The 26466-nt window shown below is 40.7% G+C and overlaps 1 protein-coding gene across 3 annotated transcripts in view; it reads left to right on the plus strand.

The window, feature by feature from the left end:
• Positions 1–26466, plus strand: part of MTHFD1L (methylenetetrahydrofolate dehydrogenase (NADP+ dependent) 1 like) — a 248531-nt gene that overhangs the window by 178185 nt on the left and 43880 nt on the right. For all 3 annotated transcript variants that reach the window (XM_084624122.1, XM_084624120.1, XM_084624121.1), the window contains 2 exons: positions 4148–4255; positions 6687–6839. In XM_084624122.1, the coding sequence (XP_084480248.1) occupies positions 4148–4255; positions 6687–6839 (261 nt within the window). The remainder of the gene's footprint in view (positions 1–4147; positions 4256–6686; positions 6840–26466) is intronic.

Consider the following 26466-nt stretch of genomic DNA (forward strand, 5'->3'; position numbering starts at 1 on the left):
CGTACGTGTCCTACTCTTGTGACTGCCTCCTCCACCTTTGAAAACTGCATTCGCACATACTCTTACAAAGTCATGTTTCTGCCTGGCCAAACATTCAAAAATTTTGGGGCATTATCATTACCCAAATGTAGTTTAAATAGGAGCTTGAGAAGTATTCTAAATTCTTGTAAAGCAGTACCATATACTCAGGTTTCAGAGTAGCAGCCGTGTTAGTCTGTATTCGCAAAAAGAAAAGGAGGACTTGTGGCACCTTAGAGACTAACCAATTTATTAGAGCATAAGCTTTCGTGAGCTACAGCTCACTTCCTCAGATCTGAGGAAGTGAGCTGTAGCTCACGAAAGCTTATGCTCTAATAAATTGGTTAGTCTCTAAGGTGCCACAAGTCCTCCTTTTCTTTTTGCGAGTACCATATACTGGTACTCTCATACAACTCCATTGATAGACTTGAACTCAATCCTGCAAGTTTTTGAGCAACTTCTGGGAGCAGCAGGACACCCTCTATCCTGATTCAAGTAATCAGAGCTGGTGGTAGCCAGCACCTGGCAGGAATGGGCCCTTGGTTTGGAAATTATAAATACGGCCACCGGAGGAATAAGTACAAGAATTGTCTTGGAGTGGCCTGTTTCTGGAAAAATAGTCTGCAGTATTGTGAAGCAAATACAGTTTGACTCTAAATGAACAGCTCTGCCTTTTGAACACTTCATTGCGACTTTAACACATTCTGCTTCTTAAAAAAAAAAAAAAAAAAAAAAAAGTTAAAAACCAGACAAAGAGGCAACAGGAGGCTTTCTGTTCTCTGCCAGTCAGCTTATTGACAGTAGACAGTGGAATGTTTTCTTGTGCTGTGGCTTTGAGTACTTGGCTGCATTCAGGCAGCACCCAAAAGACAAGTTAACAGAGATGTTTTGCATTTTTTCCTCTGTATTTACAACTGCAGCTGACATGAAAGTATCATAATAATGGTCATGGGAGAGGTTTAGTCTCATGATGGCTATCTATGCCAGCTGAAGTATTCCACTCAGTTTAGTGTTGCCAGGAATTGCATCCAGGATATTTATGATCCATTATCTCCGACCTTCATTAGATTTTATTGCATGGGTTGGAATCTGTTAGAAAGCCTAGAGTCAAGAATGTTACATAATCCCATGCAGTTAAATGGCAGTAGCCATGCAGTCCTCATGTTCAAAAGATAGCCAGGGGCATAGTTTTCATTATGTAACCCTTCTGCCCGTCAGAGTTGGCAGCAACAAGGGCCGGGTTCAATATCTAGGGGTTCCATTCCAATAACACAATGCAAACCGGCTCGAGCCCCCACCCAGTGACCTGGGACAAATATATACCACCCCCGCTGGGCGCCTCCAAGAGGCAATACTTCCCCTCTCGCAAGCACATAGTCTGAGTGTAGCAAAAGTCTTTTAATAACAGAGAGAAACAATGTGGCATTATGTTGGGGAAACACCACCAACAGGATTCATAACACAACCCATGAGCAAAAACAACCCCACCCCAGGCAAATTGGGGCATGCCCTTTTCCCTTTGGTTCTTGAGTCCAGCAACCCCAAATCACCCAAAGTCCCAAAAGTCCAATGCCCCAAAAGTCTCTGTCCCTGGTCAGGGCAGCCCCAGAGTTCGAAAGTTTATCGGCGGAGCTTTACCTCCCAACCTGGGTGGAAATGGGACGGGGGTAAGAGGCACCTTACGTGATCTGAAGCTGACCGCCCCATAGCTCCATAGCGGCGCTCCGCCAGCCGCCCCACGAACTCCTTCGCTCAGCGGCGCTCCGCTCCGCCAGCCGCCCCACAAACTCCTTCGCTCAGCTGCGCTCCGCTCCGCCAGCCGCCCCACAAACTCCTTTGCTCAGCTGCGCTCCGCTCCGCCAGCCGCCCCACAAACTCCTTTGCTCAGCTGCGCTCCGCTCCGCCAGCCGCCCCACGAACTCCTTCGCTCAGCTGCCCCACGAACTCAGCTCCACGGCCCACAAGCAGCTCCTGCCATCCACACACTGCTCCGCGTCGAACTGCTTCACCAGCCGTCCCGCAAACTGCTCCACAATATATCTTCAGGCTCCCCCACTACTTAACACAACACTCAGTGATTTCAGCTCTTAGGTGAATTCAGCTTATAGTTGGGGAGCCCCAGTGCTGGTGCACTGTCAGCCCAAAGTGAGCTCAGCAGCCTATAACTAGACTTCTAATGAAATCAAAATTAGCTCTGATATTCCACAGTGAAGAGAGGAGGAAGTGCAATCAGCATGTAAGGCCCTCACCAAGGGGCCCATGCCACCAAGTACTACTACTTGTCCCCAGCCTCTCTCCATTCACACAGTTTTGGAACCCATGACCCTTGCCTAGCGAGTGCTACTTAGTTGATGGTGAATCCCTCCATCATAACAAAAGGCCACGTACAGTTCCAAGCACAGTTCCCATAATCAGGGTAATAACAATTTATTCTTCCTGCCCCAATAACAGAGACACTGGGGATCCCACAGCAGCCAAAGTGACCATTTGGGCAGCTATGGTCTCATTCTAGGCGTGGTGGGTGTGCCTATGCAAATGACATCGGCCCCTGAAGTTCTTTTCCACAACTTGCCACACCTCACCACCAGATGTCAGGGTGGAGCTCATCCTGACACTGCTTACAATTAGACCCCATTTTACCAGACTTTTGTGGAGGAAGGGTTTGGGACAAGACTTAGAAGCCTTATTTGTATTGTGATTTAGTTTATTCTAATGGGTGGCAAGTCAGCTTTTTGTTCTTGCTATGCCTCTAGTACTGGAGATCTCATTAATGTGCAGTCGGTCTGCTTTGGAATTTTCTCTTTCAAAAATAAATCATAAAATCAGAAGTAATAGGGGCAACAAAAAGAGTCTGGCTGACACAAACACTTGTGTTCAGTTGATATAGCTCTGTGTAATAAGGATATCTTTAAAGGGATACTGTGGAACTCTTATAAACAAAAGTTGGTGCACACATGCTCTGTGTGTAATATTCACGAACCAGTTTCTTGACTCTGAGTGTCAAAATAAATATTTCTGCTTTAAAAGCTCAGGGGAAATGAGAGATTATCAGGTCTTTCTTTACAGTTTTTTGAAGTACTGTTTTCATCTCCTAATGTACTTACTTTAAAAGAGGTCTGGAATCCTAATGGTAAAACTTTTAAAATTGGACACTTATCAAGTTATACATGATTTTAAAATATAACTCTAGAATGCTTTGTACTTCTATAACATCTTTTCTCCAAAGATCTCAAAGTGCTTTACAATATAGGTGCTTACAGAGTCGGGGGGGAGAGCAGGGAAGGAGAGAATGAGGAAGAATTTTGGTCAATGCAATATTGACCCATATATGGTACCCTGCTATAAAGTTTCTTTTACTCCTGAGGAGCAGGCATTCACTACCACTCGATACCCTGTCACATTAACTGTAGTTTTTGTTAATCATCATAGCAAACACAACTGTGTAGTGATCAGGTCTGTTGAGAGAAATTTGAGGGCCTCAGTACATTGTTTTCTGGGGCCCTGACCTCTACCATTTAACTTTTACACAGACATTTTGGAGGCCCCCTGAGCTTGGGGCCCTGGTGCAATTGTTTCCTCTCCCACTCCTTCCCCCCACACACACACAGAGTCAACCCTGGTAGTGATCACTGTTACCCACTGCAGCTTTTTGGCTCATGTCCTATGTCAATTGCTGCTGCTTAAAACTAAGCCAAGAATGTCCTCCTTTCTTGTAGGCCTGCAAATGAAAAGTAAATTTATACTTTTTTGTTTATGAAAATCCCTTGCACCCCAAGATGCCTTCTGAGGAAGGGCAGATGATGTTGCAATCCCCACTATTTTTGGATTTCTGCCAGAGGGAAGGGGAATCAGTGCATCCCCCCAGCCATTCTGGCTGTGCCCTGTGCCTGGCTATTACTGCCTGGTTTGGGGGCTGCACAAACCATCTATAGCTTCCATCCCCACAAAACCATTTTCCACCCCATGTACTCCTCCAATATAATGCTTTTTCTATAACAAAGGCCCAGAGGAAACCTGCCTACCTCTGGACTGAATCTGACTGAGAGACTTGGACAAACCCTCAGTACAGAGTATCTTAGTCCCTCAATGACCTCTATTAATATTTTTGTGCTCTTCTTTGTTTCTACAGCTTCCTATTATTGAAAAAATAAGAATCATTGCTCAGAAGGTTTATGGAGCTGAGGATATAGAATTGTCTCCTGAAGCTCAATCTCAAATCAGTTGTTACAGCAAACAGGTAAAAGTGACATCAAAGCATACAATCAGGAACACACTGGACTTGATTCTCCACAGCCTTGCAGCTTATACTTGTGCAAATGGAGTACAAAATGATTGTAAAATATTATCACATCAGTATGGACCATTTTAGGGCTTGTCTACATGGCAAAGTGCATTAAAGGGTTGTGATTTGTAAAGTCCACTAATGTAATTGACGTTAATTGTTTCAAAGAGGACTGTGTGTTAACATGAACTAAGTACCTGCGAACCATCAGGGTCTACAAGGGGAAGATAGAGCACAACATAGAATCATAGAAATGTGGGGCTGGAAGGGACCTCCAAAAGTCAAGTCCAGACCTGCGCTGCGGCAGGATCAAGTAAACCTAGACCATCCTCAAGAGGTGTTTGTCAACTCGTTTTTAAATGCTTCCTATGATGGGAACTCCATGACCTCCCTTGGAAGCATGTTCCAGATCTTAACTACCCTGAAAGTTAGAATTTTTTTCCCTAATATCTAACCTATATCTCCCATACTGCAGATTAAGCGCATTACTTCTTGTCCTATCTGTAGTGGACATGGAGAACAATTGATCACCATCCTCTTTAGAACAGCCCTTACATTATTGGAACAATGTTATCAGGTTTCCCCTTGGTCTTCTTTTCTCAAGACTAAGTATTTTCCTGTTTTTCCTAATAGGTCAGGTTTTTTAAACCTTTTACCATTTTTGTTGCTGCCCTCCTGGACTCTTCACAATTTGTCCACATCCTTCCTAAATTGTGATGCCCAGAATGGACACAGTACTCCAGCTGGGGCCTCACCAGTGCCGAGTAGAGTGGGACAGTTACCTCCTGCATCTTACATACAACATTCCTGTTAATACATCTTGGAATCATACTAGGCTTTTTTGCAGCTGTATCATATTGATGACTCTCATTCAGTTTGTGGTCCACTATCTCCCCCAGATCCTTTTCAACAGTACTACCGCCTAAACAGTTATTCCCCATTTTGTAGTTGTACATTAGATTTTCCCTTCCCTAAATGAAGTATTTTGCATTTGTCTTTATTGAAGTTTATCTCTTGAATTCATACCAATTCTGCAATTTGTCACAGTCATTTTGAATTTTAAACCTGTCTTCCAAAGTGCTTGCAATCCCTCCCAACTTGGTGTCATCTGAAAATTTTATAAGCATACTCTCTATTCCGTTATCCAAGTCATTAATGAAAATAGTACTGAATAGTTCAATAGTACTGGATCTAGGACTGACCCCCATAGGACCCAACTAGATATGTCCTCCCAGTTTGATAGAAAACCTTTGATTAACTACTCTTTTAGTACAGTCTTTAAACCAGTTGTACACCCATCTTATAGTAATTTCATCTAGAGCACATTTCCCTAGTTTACTTATGAGAATGTCTTGCGGAACTGTGTGAAAATCCTTACTAAAATCAAGGTCTAGTCTTTCCCCTTATTCGCTAGGTCGGTAATCTTTTCAAAGAAGGAGATGAAGTTGGTTTGGGATGATTTGTTCTTGACAAATCCATGCTAACTTTTCCTTATAACCGTATTATCCTCCAGATGCTTACAAATTGATTGTTTAATAATTTGCTCCAGTATCTTTTCACGTATTGAAATTAGAGTACTGGTCTATAATTCCCCAGGTCTTCCTTGTTTCCCATTTTAAAGATAGGTACTATATGTCAGAATACTTTACAAATCACAGCCCTCTGTTATGCTTTGCCGTCACCATGTAGACATTTCCTTAAGACTCACTTTGCACAAGTGTAAATATCTACACAAAGTGCAAAATTGGGCCAAAAATTGGACAGGTTTGATTTTATATTTGACAGAATATAATAAATTCAACTTTTTTCTTATCTGATACACTCAACATTTGTTTGTTGATTTTTCAAGCTGGTGTATAAGCCACAGCACATGTATCAATAATGTTTTTTTCAAGATAAATTTCATTTGTACAAACTTTCTTCCGTGTGGTTAATCGCAATCGCTTTCCTGCTAAGGGATCAGTTACTCCTAGATTGCATATCATAGGTGCTATTTGTACCACAGCTTTAGTCATTCTGGTGAAAGGAAGCCTTTTCTCTATCAAGCATCTCTTTTAAATATCGTGAGTGTGTCTACATGTTTGAAAACTGTGTGCCTTTATTTAATCTTAAAACAGATGATTAAGAAGATGCGTAACAGGTAAGATGTTGCAGGTTAGGGACTTCATTTGCAACTTTAAAAATCAGAATTAGATGTTTTCCTAAAAGATAGGAAAGATAGATCTGGTTCAAACAGGAATTATTTTGGGGAAGTTCTGTGGCCTGAGTTAGACAGGAGGGCAGACTAGATGATCACAGTGGTCCCTTCTTGCCTTGGAATCTGTGACTTTTTTAATCTGTGAATAACCTTACAAATAATATTTCTTCCTTCTTTGTCTTCTGTCAGGGTTTTGGAAATCTTCCAATTTGTATGGCAAAAACTCACCTGTCCCTCTCCCACCAGCCTGAGAGGAAAGGTGTTCCAACTGGCTTCATTCTGCCTATTAGTGATGTGCGGGCCAGCATCGGAGCTGGGTTCATCTACCCATTAGTAGGAACGGTGAGTGACAAATATTAGACTTGAAATGTATCTTTTCTCTCTCTTCATAACACAATTTGTCATGAAAGCACATTCTCTTTTGCTATTGAGAGCAACAGACTATATGTAGTTAGGTGAGTTTTCATTTGTTATATAAGTGATCCCAGAGAGTTCATGTTTTAAAAATCATTTTATTCTCCTGTGTCTTTTGGCTCCAGGCCAGTAGGACAAGATGGGCTAATGTAATTCCTCAACTGGAGTTTCACATTTCATTTGAAAAAGTAGCTCTTGTGTTGGTGTTTTGGACATTTTAAGTGAGTTTAAGGGAATTAGGCACCCAAATTACACAGAAAATGAGATTTACAAGCCTGACTTCCTTAGTTTCTTGAAAATTTCAGCCTGTATCCACAGCCTGCTGGATTTGGATGGATGTACTGAAGGCTTTGCATGTGTATTTTTAAATATATCTGCCAGTATCAGCTATTCTACTATGTTTGCATAAAGTATAAGATACTAATAAGAACCCATCATTGCATTTTTAGGAATAACTTTGTAACTCTGTTCATTATAGAAACATTTTCTTCCTACCCATCCCTTAAAAGTAACAGCTTAGAATACAAGGCGTATAATATGTAATGTTCCACTTCTTCATTTGGTGTACTGTTGTGATTCGTAGAAGCTGCTGCCTTTATCGCCAGCCCCATAAATTCTGTTGTGAACAGCTTCTGACATCACATGGCATGAGCTATTACTAGTCATGTAGCTGAATCATGGAATGGTGCTAGAGAAGGGACACAGGCACTACTGCGTTTCCGGAGAACACTCGCCTGGCGTTATCTCATCTTCCCAGAACGCAGCATGATTTCCTTACATGGCAGCACACTGGGGAATGGCTGAGAGCATCTAACTTATTTTTTTAAATTCCCTCTGAAACATTCAAATGTTGGAAGCAAGGAAGGAAGTCGTTCCTGAGAAGGAGAGGTCCTGGAGTTCAGGGAACTGGGTCATTAGGACTCATTGGCCGTGGGGATATGCTTTCTATGTACATGACCAGGGTAAGTGCATTCACCACAAGTGCGGCACAGTGGCTACTACGATTTTCTAAAAGTGCTGTCAATCGTATGGTTGGACCCTTCCATGTACAGTTAGTAAATGACACTCATAACATCTGATACTTTGATGAAGAAGACTAAACTCTAATTACTGACAGTAGAATGAAATAATTAAAAGTTATTTTCTTACTGCCAAATTTCAGCTTGGATTGCACACATACATAGGGCCAGGCAGGGAAATGAAAGTCAGATACTGTCTGGTGCTCCTTCAAATTCATGGAAATGTTACTCTTTAGGTTGCCAGAGAAGGAAGTGCTGGGGTTGGGCTTAGTAGTGAGGCCTGGTATGCATGTTTTAGTGCATACTAGCCATGACTTGGCATAAATCTATGTTTTGTGCAGATTACTGTTAGGCCTAATTGGAGTAATGTGCATGGGGAGGGTTGTCCAGGGGTCAGTGGTGGCCAGAATAAGGGCTCAAGTGTGCCTTTTATAGTGTTTGCCCATCTGGGGCAGTTATGGCAGTTTCAAGGCTGGAACCAAAATTTGGGTGGTCATGGAGCAGGTTTTGCATATGTAATTTCCGACTGGACAGACTTTGAAAGGCACATGTGAGCCAGGCACTCTGTCTTTAATGAGAGATGTAGTGCTCTCATGCAGATCTTTTTCATATCAAGAATATGGACAATTTAATGTGTAACCTACAGTGTGTCTGTATGTACTTTTAATTATTATGTATTTTTATTCTAACAGAGCCTAAAGACCCCTATTGTACACACATAGAGTAAGTGTCCAAAGAGTTACAATCTAAATAGACAGACACTGGATGTAACATATAAGCAGAATGATCATATGATTATATGCAAGAGTCATATTAATTCTTCAATTTTCTCTTTTCTTGTTGTTGTTTGATTGTTTTGAGATAGACTATACTTTTAACTAGTTTTTCTAATATTGCTTACATAAGGTAATCATAACAGCCCCTCTTTAAAGATTTGTTGACACTTGTGAACTTGTTAAGCAAGACATTATAATCCACTGACCACTAAGGAGTCCAAATAAGATTTCTTCTGTGGCTCTTAATTTATTTATTTCTACTTTATATAAAAAGTAAAGGAAACCTATAAAATAAGCTCCTTAAAACTTTTGTAGTCATATGCAAACTAAATGTAATTAAATGAAAATAAATGTATATTTCAAAATACAGATCCTGTTATGAAGTTCCTGGTTTTAGTAGCATTTTGGAGCTCTGTAATCAGATTTCTAGAAGGATCACTCATATAGAGTTATCATTCACATTACAGAATTAAAGGTTATGATTGTCATTAAACAAACTGTAGTGATAGTTCTGTGCATTTTTCTTTTTCACCCCTGTCCAGATGTTCCATGCTCTGGAAGTGCTATGCTGTCAGCAAATTTGCATGTTTCATTGAGCCCTAGGATTTGCAGGCATTACTTTTTCTTGCACAGCTCAATATTCCATAGCCACTTAGTCTAAATATGTAAGGAAGCCACCTGAAAATATTTGGTTAGCCAAAAAAAAATTAGAAGGGGATGAATGCTGGAGGTTTTTACCTTGATCATCAAAGTAACAAGTGATCCGATACTATAGTACTATCCTTAAAATAGATAGCATGTGGGTAAACATCCCATTTTAAGATCAGGTTGGATTAGATTATGAAGAAGAAACGCAGTGTTTTAAAAATTATTTTGTTGGTTGTTGGTTCAGTTAGGGAAAGGACAAGAATCCTAATATTTAATTTGCAGAGACCCTTAAGGTGTTCAGAAGTCTCTTAATTCCACAGTACATGATATAGCACAGCACATTCATTGAAACTGCAATGATAATTCTGAATACTAATTAAGTGTCGGACATCATACTGTAGTTTTAAAGTATGGTTTTCACCTGTAGGTATTCCCTTCACTTCAACATGGAAGAGCTGTTCAGTTGTTTTTGTTAATTGCTTTAGTACAGAAAACAGCTTATTATAACTCTGCTTTAATTGGCATGGCTCAGAGCTCTCTATTATAAGAACAAACTTAACCTGAAAGAGTATTTTCAAGAAAATAGGTAATAAATTCTCTTTCAGCAATAATTATTTGCAATAACAAACATGTGATTTAATCTTGCATTACTAGAATGTGTAAATTAATGCAATTCATATTTAACCTAGCATTGAAATGGGACATATAGCTTCTTGTGTAACACAAACATGGTATGTTGTCTTCACATTCTGTAAGCAGTGTTAGCTTTGTGTTATGGTTGGCTCGGTTTCCCTTTCAGCATGGAAGTCTTTCCAGGAAAAATGAACTGAGCCTTATCAGAGGAAATCAGCAGTAAAACAAGAGGTGTATGTAATTAACATTGCATGGCTTTTATCACAGTTCCCTGTGACCCTGACCTAGGGGCTGCATCACTCTCACAGGTGGACTGTTGACATCATTGCTTGGCTTTACAAAGTGGAGGCAGGAAGGCTGTTGGAGTATGTTTAGGAAACCAGTGAAGTCCTTCACTAGTAGTGCTTGGGTGGAGAATTACTCGATTTTGTAATGTGATTCTACCCACCCTCAGATAGCCACTGCAGTTTTGTACTTTCTCACTTTTCAGTTAAGCCACTTTTGTTGTTGTTGCTCTGTTCCATATACTGCACAAGTATGCAAGCTTCTTTTATTGCAGTCTGGTTCAGTTAAGAAACAGTATTTTCAATCATGCAAAAAAGTGTCTTCTTTAAGGGATGAGAGAGAAAACTTATTTGACTTTGAATTACCTCACAATTAATGGCATAGTACAACTCCAACTTTTGCCGTGATTCATCTCTGATAACATCACTGTGAACTTGAAATATTTATACCCCAAGTCACATTTTAAATAAAGATTTTTAAATACAGGTTAATGTTATTTTTAAGGCAAGATCCAACTAAAAATATGCACAGCCTTCTGCACCAGACAAGCCCTACAGTGTCACAGATGCTGCATACTGACCTATCTGGAGGAAAGGTCAGCCTGTCACAGAATGTTATTCCTCCCCCTCACACAAAAAACACCTCCAGATCCTGTGTGATGAATTGTGAAATGATACACTCTCACTCTGCTAGCAGTGATTCTTGGGACAGCCCATCTCCTTGTCTGATTTGACACTAGCTATAAGAATTACAAAGCCCTGTTTAATTTTCAGGTGTGGCCCACAATGTCTGCCATGCTAAAATAATTCCTTGGATGGTATTAAGAGTAGGCCTCTTAATGGTCTAAACTGTTTGAGTGCTCTGTGAGAAGAGGAATTTTTCACACCACTAGTGCATTTACAATTTATTGGCATCTTATTTTTGTGGCAAATAACATAAATATGTTTAGTGTGGCTGACCCTTTAAGGGGAGTTGGGCCCAGCCCCACCTATGACTAATCAGCTGCCTACCAGCTGAAGCTGTGAGGCCAGGGATCAGGTGATAGTTTGACGATCACCCACTCCCCCTGGGAGGCAGCTGATTAGTCACAAGTGGGTCAGGGCCCAATTTCCTCCTAAACGGCCAGCCAGCCTGTGGTGTGGAGGAGTTATCCTTTTAAAATGTGTATGGTGGTGAGATTTATAGCTAGCTTGCAAACTATCTAAGTTAAGAGCTTTTAAGTACAATCTTTAGCATGCTCACAAAGAAACAGTGCCCAGGAAGACTGTAGGCTAAAGTATAACGGGCTGAAGAGTGCACCACTTGATCTGCCAGTTGTGCATCTTGTCCTGTAAGTATTATGCTGCTGTCTGTATTGTGGTAGCACTAAAAAGCCTCACTGTGCTGCGCAAACACGGATGCAGAAATGATCCCTGCTTATACAGCTTTCAATCTAGTTTGAAATGAGATGTGATAAATAAATAGAAGTGAGGGTTGGGGAAGAGGACAAGATCATCTGGTTACACAGGTTAGCTATTGCATAACATAATGGTTTCACATTGAAAAGTTTTAATGAAATGAGCTGTCTCCAACCACCACACCAGCTAGCCTCATTGGTTTGGCTGCTTCCCGGTAGACATCACAGTAGAAATAGGTCTTGGGGAGGAATTTGAAGGTGGAGAGGGAACTGGCCATATGGATTAATTCAGGGAGGATATTCCATGTATAAGGGACAGCATATAGATGTGTACAGGAGAAGGTTGAAAACGCTGATCAAATGATGGCAGTTAATGTGATAAAAGATGAGCAGATTAGTGTAGATCGAGTGGTGAAGAGTCTTAAAGGTGAGGACAAGAAGTTTGCAATGCAACTTTGAAATGAAAGTTTGATGCAGAGGAAAATAAGGATTGAAAGAGGGGCTTTTATGTGGTCATAACTATCTCAGCAGCTGCATTTTGAATCAATTGAAGGAGTGATGTGTGTATTTAGGGTAGGACAGAGAGGAGAAGACAGGAGATGATAGGATCTGAATGAAAGTTTTAGCTGACTGGAAAGAAAGAAAAGGTCAGACTCTAGATATGTTACAGAGAGAGAAATGGCAGCATTTGGACTCAGCCTAAATGTGTGGGGCAAGGGAGAGGTAAGAGTCAAGAATGAACACCAGGTTATGAGTCTGGAGAGAGGATGGGGTATTGTCAACAACGACAGAGAATGGGAGCGGGGATGGTTTGGAAGGAAAGATAAGCTCAGTGTAAATCATGTTAAGTTTGACAAGAATTATAACCAACAATGCCGTAGAAACAATGTGGGTGAGGTAAAACAGAAGTTGCTCTTGTAAAAGATATTACCTTGCCCACCTTGTCTCTCTAATATCCTGGGACCAACACGAGTTCAACAGTGTCATAGGCAACAGAGAGAGAAAGAATAATGAGAATGGAGTACAGGCCCTGAGACTTGGCCATGAAGAGGTCATGAGACCAGTTGATTAGAGTACTTTCAGTGAAGTGGAGACGGCACTGCTGATTATTAGGGAATTCTTTGAATGAGCATATGAAATAGATGGGAAAAAACAAAAGGTAAAGTTGGTTTGAGAGAAAGCTGCTCGGAAACTTCACAAGAATCTAAGACATTTAACAATTAAATAAAAGAGAGAGGGCCATGTATTTAATAGGACAGCCAACTCAGACTTCTTCATGAAGTCTAACATTAACTGCTGTTTGCCTGAAGCATTGGAAGAGTAGAGCAAAGGCACAAGATAATCATGTCTCTCTGTCACACACATTTATATCTGGTTATGTCGTTGCACAAATGCTTATTTAAATCAGTGAGATAGTACGATAGAAAATACATCTTCCTGGAAAACAGGGAGAAGAAAAATCACCTGGCACATACCATTTCTTGACACGTACTCAAGGTATTTTCATTCTCCATAAATAGTACATATTTAGTTTTCTGTTGACAGTCATGTTTAGAAGATATTAATGCTAGACGTACTGCTAACCCACCACCTTATGCTGACAAATTGGGAACTTTATTCTAAATCAAGCCTAAACCCAGCTGCAGGACACCAATAAAACAAATTACAACATACTGAATTTCCTCTGCACCATTCTGAATTGCTTTTAGATTGATCAAGGTCCAACATCTGAGAGTTTAGCAGAGTGCATTATAACCTGAAACGGCTAAGAAATTTCTTGTTGAGAAATAACATTTGCATAGACCAGGGCATCACTTCTGCAGATCGATTAGTCACCTGCGTCACTGCTTTGCAGAACTGTTTCTGGGCAGGAGGTGGAAATAGTTCAATTTGTAAAATTAGACAATAGATCCTAGCATAGCAAAAAAACAAAAAGCCTTTATCTTGATGGATTATTTAATCCTTTGGAGCAAAGAGCCTGGATTTGCCCAGTTCAGTGTGCACAAGAGCTGTCACACTCAAAGTGCTTCTACTAAGGAATTACTCTTGCTTTGTATATGCAGAACTATCCTTAGCCATATATATTCCATGGGCACGACCCCCATTAAAGAGAATTATTGTAATATGACAGTATTTATACATATCTCTAAACACTTCAAAGGATACCTTGCGTTGAAAAATCACAAGTGTACTCTGTGAGGTTTCATAAGTCTTTTTTTTTTCAAGGATTTTCAATATGCAGCTCTAACATGAAGTTAAAAGATGATATGCAGGTTCTTAAATCTACATAATATTTTAATAAATAAAACAATTTATTGCATACAATGAAGTGAGCTGCAGCTCACGAAAGCTTATGTTCAAATAAATTGGTTAGTCTCTAAGGTGCCACTAGTACTCCTTTTCTTTTTAATAAATAAACGTGTCTACAATTGTCACTTTAAAAAAAATCATTTAAATGGATTTTTTTTAAATTAGGTACATGTTTATAGGAAAGGGTCTTATATTTCACCTTCGTCAATAACTAGGACGCTTAACTTAATCCACCTCTGACACTGAATTTTAAAATCTCCCTTTCTCCACCCCAGATTAAACATGTATTATATGAAATTACATAGTTATAAGCAATTGTGTTGTTAATCTAAGTCACCATTATTTATACTGAAAGAATTTTAGCTATCTAGTTTATTTTTCACCATGTATGCAGGAGGCTTTTTTGGATTTCTAGCACTTTGCTCAAGTTGTACAATGAAGTTAGTCTGATTTTATTAATAGTCATTTTCACTTTGTTCCTGTGTATCCAGAGTTCTCAGCTGAGGTGAACTGTGCTGAAATGTGGTTAAAATTGTATTGCGGACAACCTGAATTCTAGTATGGTTTGTCTGGGCAATGTGGCCGGGTCAAGTGCTGTTATATTAAACAGTAATGTAGTTATGTTCATGAAAAATGCTACTTTAACCAAAACACTGTTAAGCGAATCCAATTTCTCCATAAGAATTAATGTAAATAGTGGGATTAGGTTCCAAGGAAATTTTTTTTCCAGACAAAAGTCATTATATACATATACAGTACAAGTTTTAAATAATTTTAAACAAACAATTTAATACTGTATTCACCAATGATGATTGTGAAGCTTGGTTGAGGCAGGGGCTGAGCAGGGTTGGGGCACAGAGGCTTGGCCCACTCCACCTGCCGGACGTTCCAGTCAGGGAGCGGGATCAGGATGTGGGGGCTTGCCCCATTGTGCACAAATTTCCAGCCGAGGAGTGGGGTCGAGGTATGGGGGCTTGCCCCATTCCACCAGCCCGGTGCTCCTGCCAGGGAGCGGGGATGGGGGCTTTCCCACTCCCCAGCGGGAATGCTGAGTAGGTGGAGTGGGACAAGCCCCTGACACCGCTCCCCAGCAGGATCGCTGGGTGGAAGGGCGGAGCAGGGCGAGCCAAGTAACCTTATAATGGAACATTGCACAACTTTAAAGGAGTATGTTCTCTAATAGATCAGCAACCTAATAATGAAACAATGTTAACCAGGACAACTTTAAGTGAGGAGTTACTGTACTACAAATAAAGCTGTAGTAGAGGAACTCATTATACCATCATTACAGCCATGGTTTTGGTACAGTATGGGGACAGTTAAAGTCCGTGCTTCAAAATCTTGGCTACAAAATCAGTTATACTTTAACCATAATGTGTGACAATCATGTTGTAATGAGGTCCACCATCTTGGCTGCTTTTTCTGAACATTTAATTTATCTGTCTGATGAAGTATTGATGATAACGTCGGTGCAGGAGAGAAGGTTGTCTTTTCAGCAGTTATAAAAGGAGAAAAGAGATGAGGATCTTCTGTGGATGTAGGAACTCTTTAGATCATGCTTAGTAGCTTGTTTTCAGATATCTTAAAAGACTTGCAAGAAAATAACACAGCTGCACATGGGGGGTGCCATTTGGGACAGAAACAAACAGTAGATTTTGGCTTCAGCTTTATGTGCAACTAACATAACATGAAGGGGGAAACTCTGCATGTACTGAATTGCAACCCAGCAATGGGAAGTTAGGGTTTTGAGCAGTTTACCCACAGTGTATGTATGGCATGTGTTCACTGGTGCTGAAGGCAGAGCAGGAAGAGGCTGCTCTGCCACTGCATTTTTATAGCTGGCAATCTGCTGACTGATCCCAGTACTGCTCAACATTATAAGAAGACTGCCATTGGTCAACAGCCACTGTGGCACTGCGTACCCTTTCTGTGTGTTTGAGTTCATATATGGTTTGGGGGAAAACAAAGGCCTGATTCGATACCCATTCAGATCTCTAGAAAGACTCCCATTGACTCCAGTGCACTTCAGATTAGGCCCTATATTTTCAAACAATTAATTTACAAATTCTCTTGAAATTGTAATATTAAAAGCTGTGTGATTATGTATGTCGAATGTGCTACCTTTGTAGAAGGCAGATAGAATTGAATGTACAAATAGTGTGTCAAGTTTATTGGAAGAGCATCTCTTGGGATTTTTATTTTGCTGATCATTCTTTGTTTTCTATAAACCATTTATCAGATGGTTGTTAGTTATATGATTTGGAGAGAGAGAAATATCTGATATGTCCCTTGTGGGCAGCCAGAAATTAAAAGAGTGGAGTTTGTGTCAAATTATTCAAATTCATCCTATCTATATATGAATATGGAAAATATGTAGTGTATATATGTATGAGTTTGGAAATATAATGTCATTTCAAGTTTAAGAGTGATTTAAGGGCCTCTAGCAGGAATCTAGGTGGAGGCTGCTAGTCTGTAACTGAACTGTTTTATTGAGTCCAAATAAATAAGGTGAAAGGCATTTTGAACTTAATAATGTTCCCAGCAACTTGCTTTCCTTCATTAAACTCTGTAATATATGATGAATAATGCACTAATTGACAATAAAGAGGACTGAATATTTGTGCCTATTGGTCAAGGGATTATCCTTGTTAAAACAGGAAATGAACTCTCATTTCCTGTTGTAAAACTATTTTGTGCTTAATCTTTGAAAGAAGATGTGAGGTTAAAAACAGGTTACGCTGTACATAGTAAACATATGCCTCTATTAGAGGTTTTATGGGAAAGGAATGTGCATTTGGCAAATTATTTTAATCTTTTTAATTGAAAAATGAAGCATGTTGTCTTATTAAGTGTGCAAAGCATATAGAGACACCAGAAACTGATCTCCTGTAATTTTCGTGCTACTCTGGTTTTATAACTATAATACCTTTATAGTTACATCCTGTGCACTTCAGTTTAGGATCTTAGTATTTCACAAATGAGGCAAAGTGTTGTCCCCATTTTATAAATTAGGAAAGTGAGACAGAGCTTAAGGAAGGCCTTTTACAAGTCAGTGACAGAGCCAGGAACAAAACTCCAGTCTCTTGACCTACAAAATCATTCTTTAATCACTTGATAGACTACCTGTATGAGACTTTTAGTTGTAAGAATTTGAAATACCAAACTTGTGAATCCGCTCCATTGAAGTGCCCTGTCTTTCATTTCATGAGGATAAAATGGAATTTAGAACACTAGAAAAATTTGCCCCCCACCCCCATTCATTTAATCTTTACTCAAAATCATAGGACAAATTCTGGCCCACTATATCCTAGTTATCTGATATGTACAAAAGAATTGCTTTGAAATGACCAAACATTTAAGGATATCAGCCTCATACCTAAATTTCAAACCTACTTCAAGGGAGAGAAGTTCCATAAAGATAGATCAGAAACTGCATCAGAGGCATATAAATCCAGAAGAACAACAATATATGGCACCAGATTAACTTCACAAAGCACTCTAAAATTGATCCAAAGGCATCTGCAGACACATTTGAGGTACTCACTTCCTTAACATATCATGGAGTATAGAATGTCCTTTTCTGTCTTATCTCCAATTTGTCCTTCCTGTCTACTCTTGCTGATGATCCCTTCCCCAAAACAGGAAAAACCTTAGTGGCAAAACCTCTTTAAAAATAGTTTCAAGAAATTATAAAACATTATATTCTTATTCTTGAGGCATAAGCCAACTGCTTACTGCCCAGGATGAGAGAGAAATTTTCCCAATGGGAGGACTGTTCCATAAATTATCACCACAGGGTTTCTTATATCTTGCACTGAAGCCTCTGGTATGGGCCACCAACGGAGGCAAAATAATGGATTAGATGGACCAGTCGTCTGGCCCAAATTGGCAATTCTTGTGCTCCCAAATACTCTTCTCCAAGACAAACCTATCTGCCAATCTGACACATTCCCTCTCCTGACCCTCTTCTTTTCTTGGGACAGAGATATGTTAATCTACATGCCAACATTAACCCTTTCGTCCAGTTTAAATGCCTGTTCTGCATTACTACATTAAAATGTGGTTAAATGCTTCTTTAATGTTGTTATGGTTAGCCTTAGAAGTCTGGAAAAAAAATCTTTCTGATAAAAGCTAGTGCTGGGCTCCTAAGAAGCAGGGCCCTCCCTGCAATTAATAGCACTAGCTGCCTCTGTGGTCCCAGGAGAGAGGAATCTAACCCAGCTGTAAAAAACAGTGAATGTTCCTGAGAAGAGGAATTGGTAGATAAGGCAAAAAATTGTCTTTATCTCTCCTTACCTTTGCCCTCCAACACTAACATATGGTGCATGGCTAGTAGTATCGCCAAAGAAAATAAACTTGTACAGTGATATTTGTGGTGGAGAAGCATGTATTATAGCATCTTGTTATCACCCATATAGTTAAAGAACTATATGCATTATTTTCCTTCAGGAACATTGGGTTTTATTTTCTTTATTATTTCATCATTAAATTTTGCTTCCAGATAAAACTTGACACACAAGCTATGGGCCCAGACTTGATATTTTTAAAAATTGAATTCAATTTAAACAATTTAAATATAAGTTTTTTATATTTTATGAATTGGGATGTAAAATTAAAATACACACCGAATAAAGGATTTGCATTGTCATGAAAGCTTTTTGTCCAAGTTGTGTTGGATACCTTCTTCCTTTCTGTGCTTCGCTTTGCCAGCTATGCTCAGAGGGAATGTTTGTTAGAAACCCTAGGGCAAAATCTTGAGGGGATGGAGAAATAAGGTATTAATAGTACTGACCCCTTACCTCTGGAATTCAGTACCCAGCAAAAATGTGTTTGAACCCTAGCCTTGCCATGGCTAGTGGTGGTAAGGTCCATCTCTTTATTTAGGCATTCTAGTAATGGCAGTTTCTTGATTGAAATTTAATCCACTGCACTGTGATACCATCTTAGGTCACTTAAAGGAAACAGATCTAGTTAATGCAGAGTATGTGCTTCCCAGCCTATAAGGATATTTGGTAACTTTAACAAATGTGATGGGCACCTTACAATACTTAATAACTATTGTCTCTGTATGCATCCAGTGCCATGTAGGGTATATCATAAGAATGGCCATACTGGGTCAGACCAAAGGTCCATCAAGCCAAGTATCCTGTCCTGTGACAGTGGCCAATGGCACGTGTCCCAAAGGGAAAGAACAGACAGGTTATCGTCAAGTGATCCATGCCTTGTCATCCAATCCCAACTTCTGACAAACAGAGATGAGGGACATTATTCCTGCCCATCCTGGTTAATAGACATTGATGAATCTTTCATGAATCTATCTAGCTCCCTTTTGAACCTCATTATAGTATTGGCCTTCACAATACCCTCTGGCAAGGAGTTCCAGAGGTTGACAGTGCATTGCATGAACAAAAATACTTCCTTGTGTTTGTTTTAAACCTGCTACCTATTAATTTCATTTGGTGGTCCCTTGTTCTTGTATGACGACTTCCTTATTTTTTTTCTCTATACCACTCATGATTTTATAGACCTCTATCATATTCCCCCATTAGTCGCCTCTTTTCCAAGCTGAAAAGTCCCAGTCTTATTAATCTCTTCTCATACGGAAGCCATTCTATACCCCTAATCATTTTTGTTGCCCTTTTCTGAATCTTTTCCAATTCCAATATAAAAGAACCATGCTGTGATATTTTATTGACTAACCGCTAGCAATCAGCAAAGAGTCAGGACTCTGGGAGCTGTTTAAGAAGCAATTCAGTTCTCTTGAAATTACTTAAACACTTAAGTGTCCTCTTAAACCTTTCAGATTACTAAAAGAATTTAGCATTCTTCACTAAGTCTTCTTTTTAAATGTGTTACAGTTCAGAATTAGCTGTACCTTTTACCTCTCTCTGTCTCTCAGTGGGCACCCCTGCAAGTGACAGACAGAGAGCTTGCACTTCTCTCAAAATAGAGTTCTGCAATTCACCCCACTTTTAGACTGGGACTCCAGGCCACAGCATCCTTGTTCACCAGCTGTGTTTCTTTAGCAGGCCCAACTAAGTTTGGTACCTGCAAAAGACTTCCCATTGGGAGCTGTAAACAGTAGGAAAATGCAGCGACACCAGACTGCTTCTTCAAAACATAAAATACGACTATTTATGTATAGGAACATAACAGTTGGAGAGAAAAGGGTTAAAACAACAAATGACTTACATGCATATTGCCTTACCAAAAGTTTAGCGTTTCCCTCAGGATTTAGGAAGGCCCATCTTATCTCAGGTACCCAACTTCTTCTGGGGACTGAGTTTCAACCTGCTGCTCTGCAGATCCTGTCTTTCCTACTCTATTTATAAGGGATACCCCTTTAGCGATTCTAAAGTTTTTAGTTTTAAATTTAGTACCTGAAAGGCTTCTCACAGAATAAGAGATATGGTGCCCAGCTTGGACAGAGACAAAATCTCAAAGACCTTGAATCTATATTCTCAATTTAACACTGGTGATTCAGCTATCTAAAGCCATTGACTTTGGTACCTACAGATGTGCAAAGCCACCTAAGAGTGACTTAACCCTTGGGGTATGTCTACACTACGTGAAGGTGTGATTGTAGCCTGGGTAAGTATACCTGTGCTAACTTTCATCTAGCTAGCATCAGTAACAATAGTAGTCTTGTCATATTGGCACGGGCTAGCAGTGTTTACATATGCAGGGTCCCTGGTGTGCTTGTATTCTGGTGGCTAGCTGGTACCGAAGCCCATGCCAGCACCTCTACACTATTAATGTTATGCACGCTAGCTAGATTAAAACTAGCCTAGATATGCCTACCTGGGCTACAATCACACCTTCACTTGCAGTGTAGACATACTCTTAGTAATCCTTTAGCAAGCAACACAGTAACTATCAAACATGCAGGGGATCATGTAATAGTAATTAAAAAATTATGGTCGTCTCGCAGAAAAGCATTCACAAAATGCTTTTCTGATCACCTTTAAAGTTTGGTTCTGCTCTGAAAAGTAATTCTGAAAAAATGACGTGGAGCCGTGACTATTGGAAAGTTTTAGTGATGCACAAGAAGAAACTTAATCTACCTATCAGAGCTGCATCAGCTCTATATTGCTAACTGGAATAAAAACAATACAACGTTTTTGTGAAGATACCAAACTATTCAGACCCCATTTTTGTTCTTTAAAATCAGCAGGTATGAATACACTTGGAACAGGTCTGTTGAGCAGGGCAACGAATGAGACCTATTATTATTATCATGTAGTAGTGCACAATTATAAATTCACTAATTAAAGGTCCTGAAGAAAGTTAATTTTAAATGTGCTTTGAGATTCTTTTGCTTTCAGTGTTGAACATAATAAAAAAAAGACAAAATACTGGGGAATAGCAGTAGAATGCAGGTAACGTCATTTTACTTGCTGCAAGGTGTAATTAGTAACAAACAATTTCCATGTAATTCTATTTTGAGCTGATATTTGTTTAATTTTAAAAAAGATTAAAAAAAGGTCTAGGTGAGACAGGTCAATGGACTAGACTAGCCTGTCACCTTTAAAAACCTGGGTTTTTAAAATCATAGAATCATAGAATATCAGGATTGGAAGGGACCCCTGAAGGTCATCTAGTCCAACCCCCCGCTCGAAGCAGGACCAATTCCCAGTTAAATCATCCCAGCCAGGGCTTTGTCAAGCCTGACCTTAAAAACCTCTAAGGAAGGAGATTCTACCACCTCCCTAGGTAACGCATTCCAGTGTTTCACCACCCTCTTAGTGAAAAAGTTTTTCCTAATATCCAACCTAAATCTCCCCCACTGCAACTTGAGACCATTACTCCTCGTTCTGTCATCTGCTACCATTGAGAACAGTCTAGAGCCATCCTCTTTGGAACCCCCTTTCAGGTAGTTGAAAGCAGCTATCAAATCCCCCCTCATTCTTCTCTTCTGCAGGCTAAACAATCCCAGCTCCCTCAGCCTCTCCTCATAAGTCATGTGTTCTAGACCCCTAATCATTTTTGTTGCCCTTCGCTGGACTCTCTCCAATTTATCCACATCCTTCCTGTAGTGTGGGGCCCAAAACTGGACACAGTACTCCAGATGAGGCCTCACCAATGTTGAATAGAGGGGAACGATCACGTCCCTCGATCTGCTCGCTATGCCCCTACTTATACATCCCAAAATGCTATTGGCCTTCTTGGCAACAAGGGCACACTGCTGACTCATATCCAGCTTCTCGTCCACTGTCACCCCTAGGTCCTTTTCCGCAGAACTGCTGCCTAGCCCTTCGGTCCCTAGTCTGTAGCGGTGCATTGGATTCTTCCATCCTAAGTGCAGGACCCTGCACTTATCCTTATTGAACCTCATCAGATTTCTTTTGGCCCAATCCTCCAATTTGTCTAGGTACTTCTGTATCCTATCCCTCCCCTCCAGCGTATCTACCACTCCTCCCAGTTTAGTATCATCCGCAAATTTGCTGAGAGTGCAATCCACACCATCCTCCAGATCATTTATGAAGATATTGAACAAAACCGGCCCCAGGACCGACCCTTGGGGCACTCCACTTGATACCAGCTGCCAACTAGACATGGAGCCATTGAGCACTACCCGTTGAGCCCAACAATCTAGCCAGCTTTCTGCCCACCTTATAGTGCATTCATCCAGCCCATACTTCTTTAACTTGCTGACAAGAATACTGTGGGAGACCGTGTCAAAAGCTTTGCTAAAGTCAAGAAACAATACATCCACTGCTTTCCCTTCATCCACAGAACCAGTAATCTCATCATAAAAGGCGATTAGATTAGTCAGGCATGACCTTCCCTTGGTGAATCCATGCTGGCTGTTCCTGATCACTTTCCTCTCATGCAAGTGCATCAGGATTGATTCTTTGAGGACCTGCTCCATGATTTTTCCAGGGACTGAGGTGAGGCTGACTGGCCCGTAGTTCCCAGAATCCTCCTCCTTCCCTTTTTTAAAGATTGGCACTACATTAGCCTTTTTCCAGTCATACGGGACTTCCCCGGTTCGCCACGAGTTTTCAAAGATAATGGCCAATGGCTCTGCAATCACAGCCGCCAATTCCTTCAGCACTCTCGGATGCAACTCGTCCGGCCCCATGGACTTGTGCACGTCCAGCTTTTCTAAATAGTCCCTAACCACCTCTATCTCCACAGAGGGCTGGCCATCTCTTCCCCATTTTGTGATGCCCAGCGCAGCAGTCTGGGAGCTGTCCTTGTTAGTGAAGACAGAGGCAAAAAAAGCATTGAGTACATTAGCTTTTTCCACATCCTCTGTCACTAGGTTGCCTCCCTCATTCAGTAAGGGGCCCACACTTTCCTTGGCTTTCTTCATGTTGCCAACATACCTGAAGAAACCCTTCTTGTTACTCTTGACATCTCTTGCTAGCTGCAGCTCCAGGTGCGATTTGGCCCTCCTGATATCATTCCTACATGCCCGAGCAATATTTTTATACTCTTCCCTGGTCATATGTCCGACCTTCCACTTGTTGTAAGCTTCTTTTTTATGTTTAAGATCCGCTAGGATTTCACCATTAAGCCAAGCTGGTCGCCTGCCATATTTACTATTCTTTCGACTCATTGGGATGGTTTGTCCCTGTAACCTCAACAGGGATTCCTTGAAATACAGCCAGCTCTCCTGGACTCCTTTCCCCTTCAAGTTAGTCCCCCAGGGGATCCTGGCCATCTGTTCCCTGAGGGAGTCGAAGTCTGCTTTCCTAAAGTCCAGGGTCCGTATCCTGCTGCTTACCTTTCTTCCCTGCGTCAGGATCCTGAACTCAACCAACTCATGGTCACTGCCTCCCAGATTCCCATCCACTTTTGCTTCCCCCACTAATTCTACCCGGTTTGTGAGCAGCAGGTCAAGAAAAGCGCCCCCCCCCCCCCCAGTTGGCTCCTCTAGCACTTGCGCCAGGAAATTGTCCCCTATGCTTTCCAAAAACTTCCTGGATTGTCTATGCACCGCTGTATTGCTCTCCCAGCAGATATCAGGAAAATTAAAGTCACCCATGAGAATCAGGGCATGCGATCTAGTAGCTTCCGTGAGCTGCCAGAAGAAAGCCTCATCTACCTCATCCCCCTGGTCCGGTGGTCTATAGCAGACTCCCACCACTACATCACTCTTGTTGCACACACTTCTAAACTTAATCCAGAGACACTCAGGTTTTTCTACAGTTTCGTACCGGTGCTCTGAGCAGTCATACTGCTCCCTTACATACAGTGCTACTCCCCCACCTTTTCTGCCCTGCCTGTCCTTCCTGAACAGTTTATAACCATCCATGACAGTACTCCAGTCATGTGAGTTATCCCACCAAGTCTCTGTTATTCCAATCACGTCATAGTTCCTTGACATCACCAGGACCTCCAGTTCTCCCTGCTTGTTTCCAAGGCTTTGTGCATTTGTATATAAGCACTTGAGATAACCTGTTGATCGCCCCTCATTCCCAGTATGAGGCAGAATCTTCACTTCTGGGTGGTGATCACATCTTACCTGTCATTTGTCTACACCACATAGTCAACACCAAATTAAACATGGTTTGAAGATCACCCTTGACTCTTTACTTCATGCACATCATTACCAGTCATAAAGATTCTGCGGAATGAATTGTGCACTCGGTGTCATTTGTGCAACCCCCTTGTAGTCAAGTTATACCCTTAAAAGTGTTCAATAGAAGTACAGGCCTGAAATAGCAACAGAGTTCATAGGTCAGGATTGAGATGCATTGGCAAAGCTTTGTAAGGAAGCTTACATTATGCTGTTTGCATTATGCCTGGTTTAAGCCAATGGTATTCATCCCTTGATTTAGCAAATTAACCCACAAAATTACAAAGCAAAAAGGTTTAACCAAAGGTTAAAAATAACTACCTTGACAGTTTATATCACTAAATTATTGTTTCCCCTTGGCACAAGTGGCCCCAAGTTCTTGCCACTCAATAATGATTTATTTTTGCATTAGCACTTACTGCTGAAAACTTCTGACCCTCAGAGGCAAAGAGTTAACCTCTGCACTTGTCAACAGAGCAGTACAAACCATGAACATAAAATGGTTGTAATTGGAGATTAGATATAATGAATATATCAGTCATCATTTGGTGTGTGAAGAATTCCCTTGTAATAACCTTAAATACAGAGGGATGTAAATCATGAGCATGAATCTGTTGCTAAAAGAATGTGTATAGTTTGGGTGACATGCTGGTGTACATGCCATATTTCAACGTAATTGAATTATAACGGGTCAGTTTTGGAGTTGTGACAGGTCAGCAGTATTCCCAGTTCCATTTTGTCATTCCATTGTCTATCCTCAGTTGATTCTGATTATAGAATGTGATGACAGCATATATTTATTATTTAATCACTGTATACTATACTAAACAGTGCACCATTTGTTTCATTTTATTGTGCTTTGTTTCAATGAATGAGAATAATTCCACAGTGACCTTAGGTCTTTTTTGTGTAATGAAAACAATAGTTTTTAACAATGATTTTTTTTTCTTGAAGCTGTTATGGCAGCTGGAAATAGTTATTATAATTTTAATAAGTTTGACATAAGGAATGGAATGTGTTCAGTTTTGGAAACAGAAAAATATAGAGGAGGGCAGGAAAAGGGATGCATCACCTTCATATGAAAATGGGAATATGCTCTCCTTTCAGTTGCCTCAAAGCAGTTTTAATTTTCATTTAAGGATATAAATAACCTTTTTGGTGTTAGATGCTTCATGTGAAGCAAAAAAGAATTGGCTGATACTGTTGGCATTGCAAAAATTTCTTTGCAAGTAATTTGGTGGAAACAAGATGGAAACAAAAATAGAGATCATGGGGTATGCTGAATGTGTTGTGTAAAAGTTAGAACTGCAGGTTTCTAGCCAGGAGAAAGTTAAATGTGTAAAAAAGCACACACAAGCTCTTATGGGGAACCCTTTTAGATTTATAGACATGTGCATACAAAACCTGACCAAGTGTTTCTTCTCTGTGGTCAAAAATTCAAACTGTGTATGCTGAGGGATTGCACAGAGTTCAGTTACAGTACTTGCTCATTTTAATGGACACATACACATAGGATGGAACTAGTGGTGCGGGGGGTGCTGTAGCACCCCCAGGTTTCACCTGGGGCTCAGCTCCTGACCCCGTATGCAGGGTCCTGGCTGCCAGCCCTGCACCCGGGATTCCACTCCTGGCCCTGTGCCCGCCTCCAGCTGTGGTCCCAGCCTCAGCCCCCTTACCCCTGTCCGGGTACCCCCCTTCTGGAGACACAGCCCTGTTCCCGGCCCCAGCCCTGGTAGGGGAGTGGACGGAGATAAGGGGGCTGACTTTCCGCACGCCCACTATTAACAGCTTTCCAGTGCACATACATGCACTTAACAGTTTTTGCATGCAGAGGTAGTGGAGCATGTACACAAGAAAAGTGTGTCTCTCTCTCTCTCTTTCTCTGATTGGGCCAGTGACCCCTTTCTAGATTTATTTATCACTCTAGCCCTTGTAACCATGTTTTAGTCCATGACTGTTA

Source organism: Lepidochelys olivacea (genome assembly GCF_965140295.1).
Source record: "Lepidochelys olivacea isolate rLepOli2 genome assembly, chromosome: 3".
Taxonomy (NCBI): domain Eukaryota; kingdom Metazoa; phylum Chordata; order Testudines; family Cheloniidae; genus Lepidochelys; species Lepidochelys olivacea.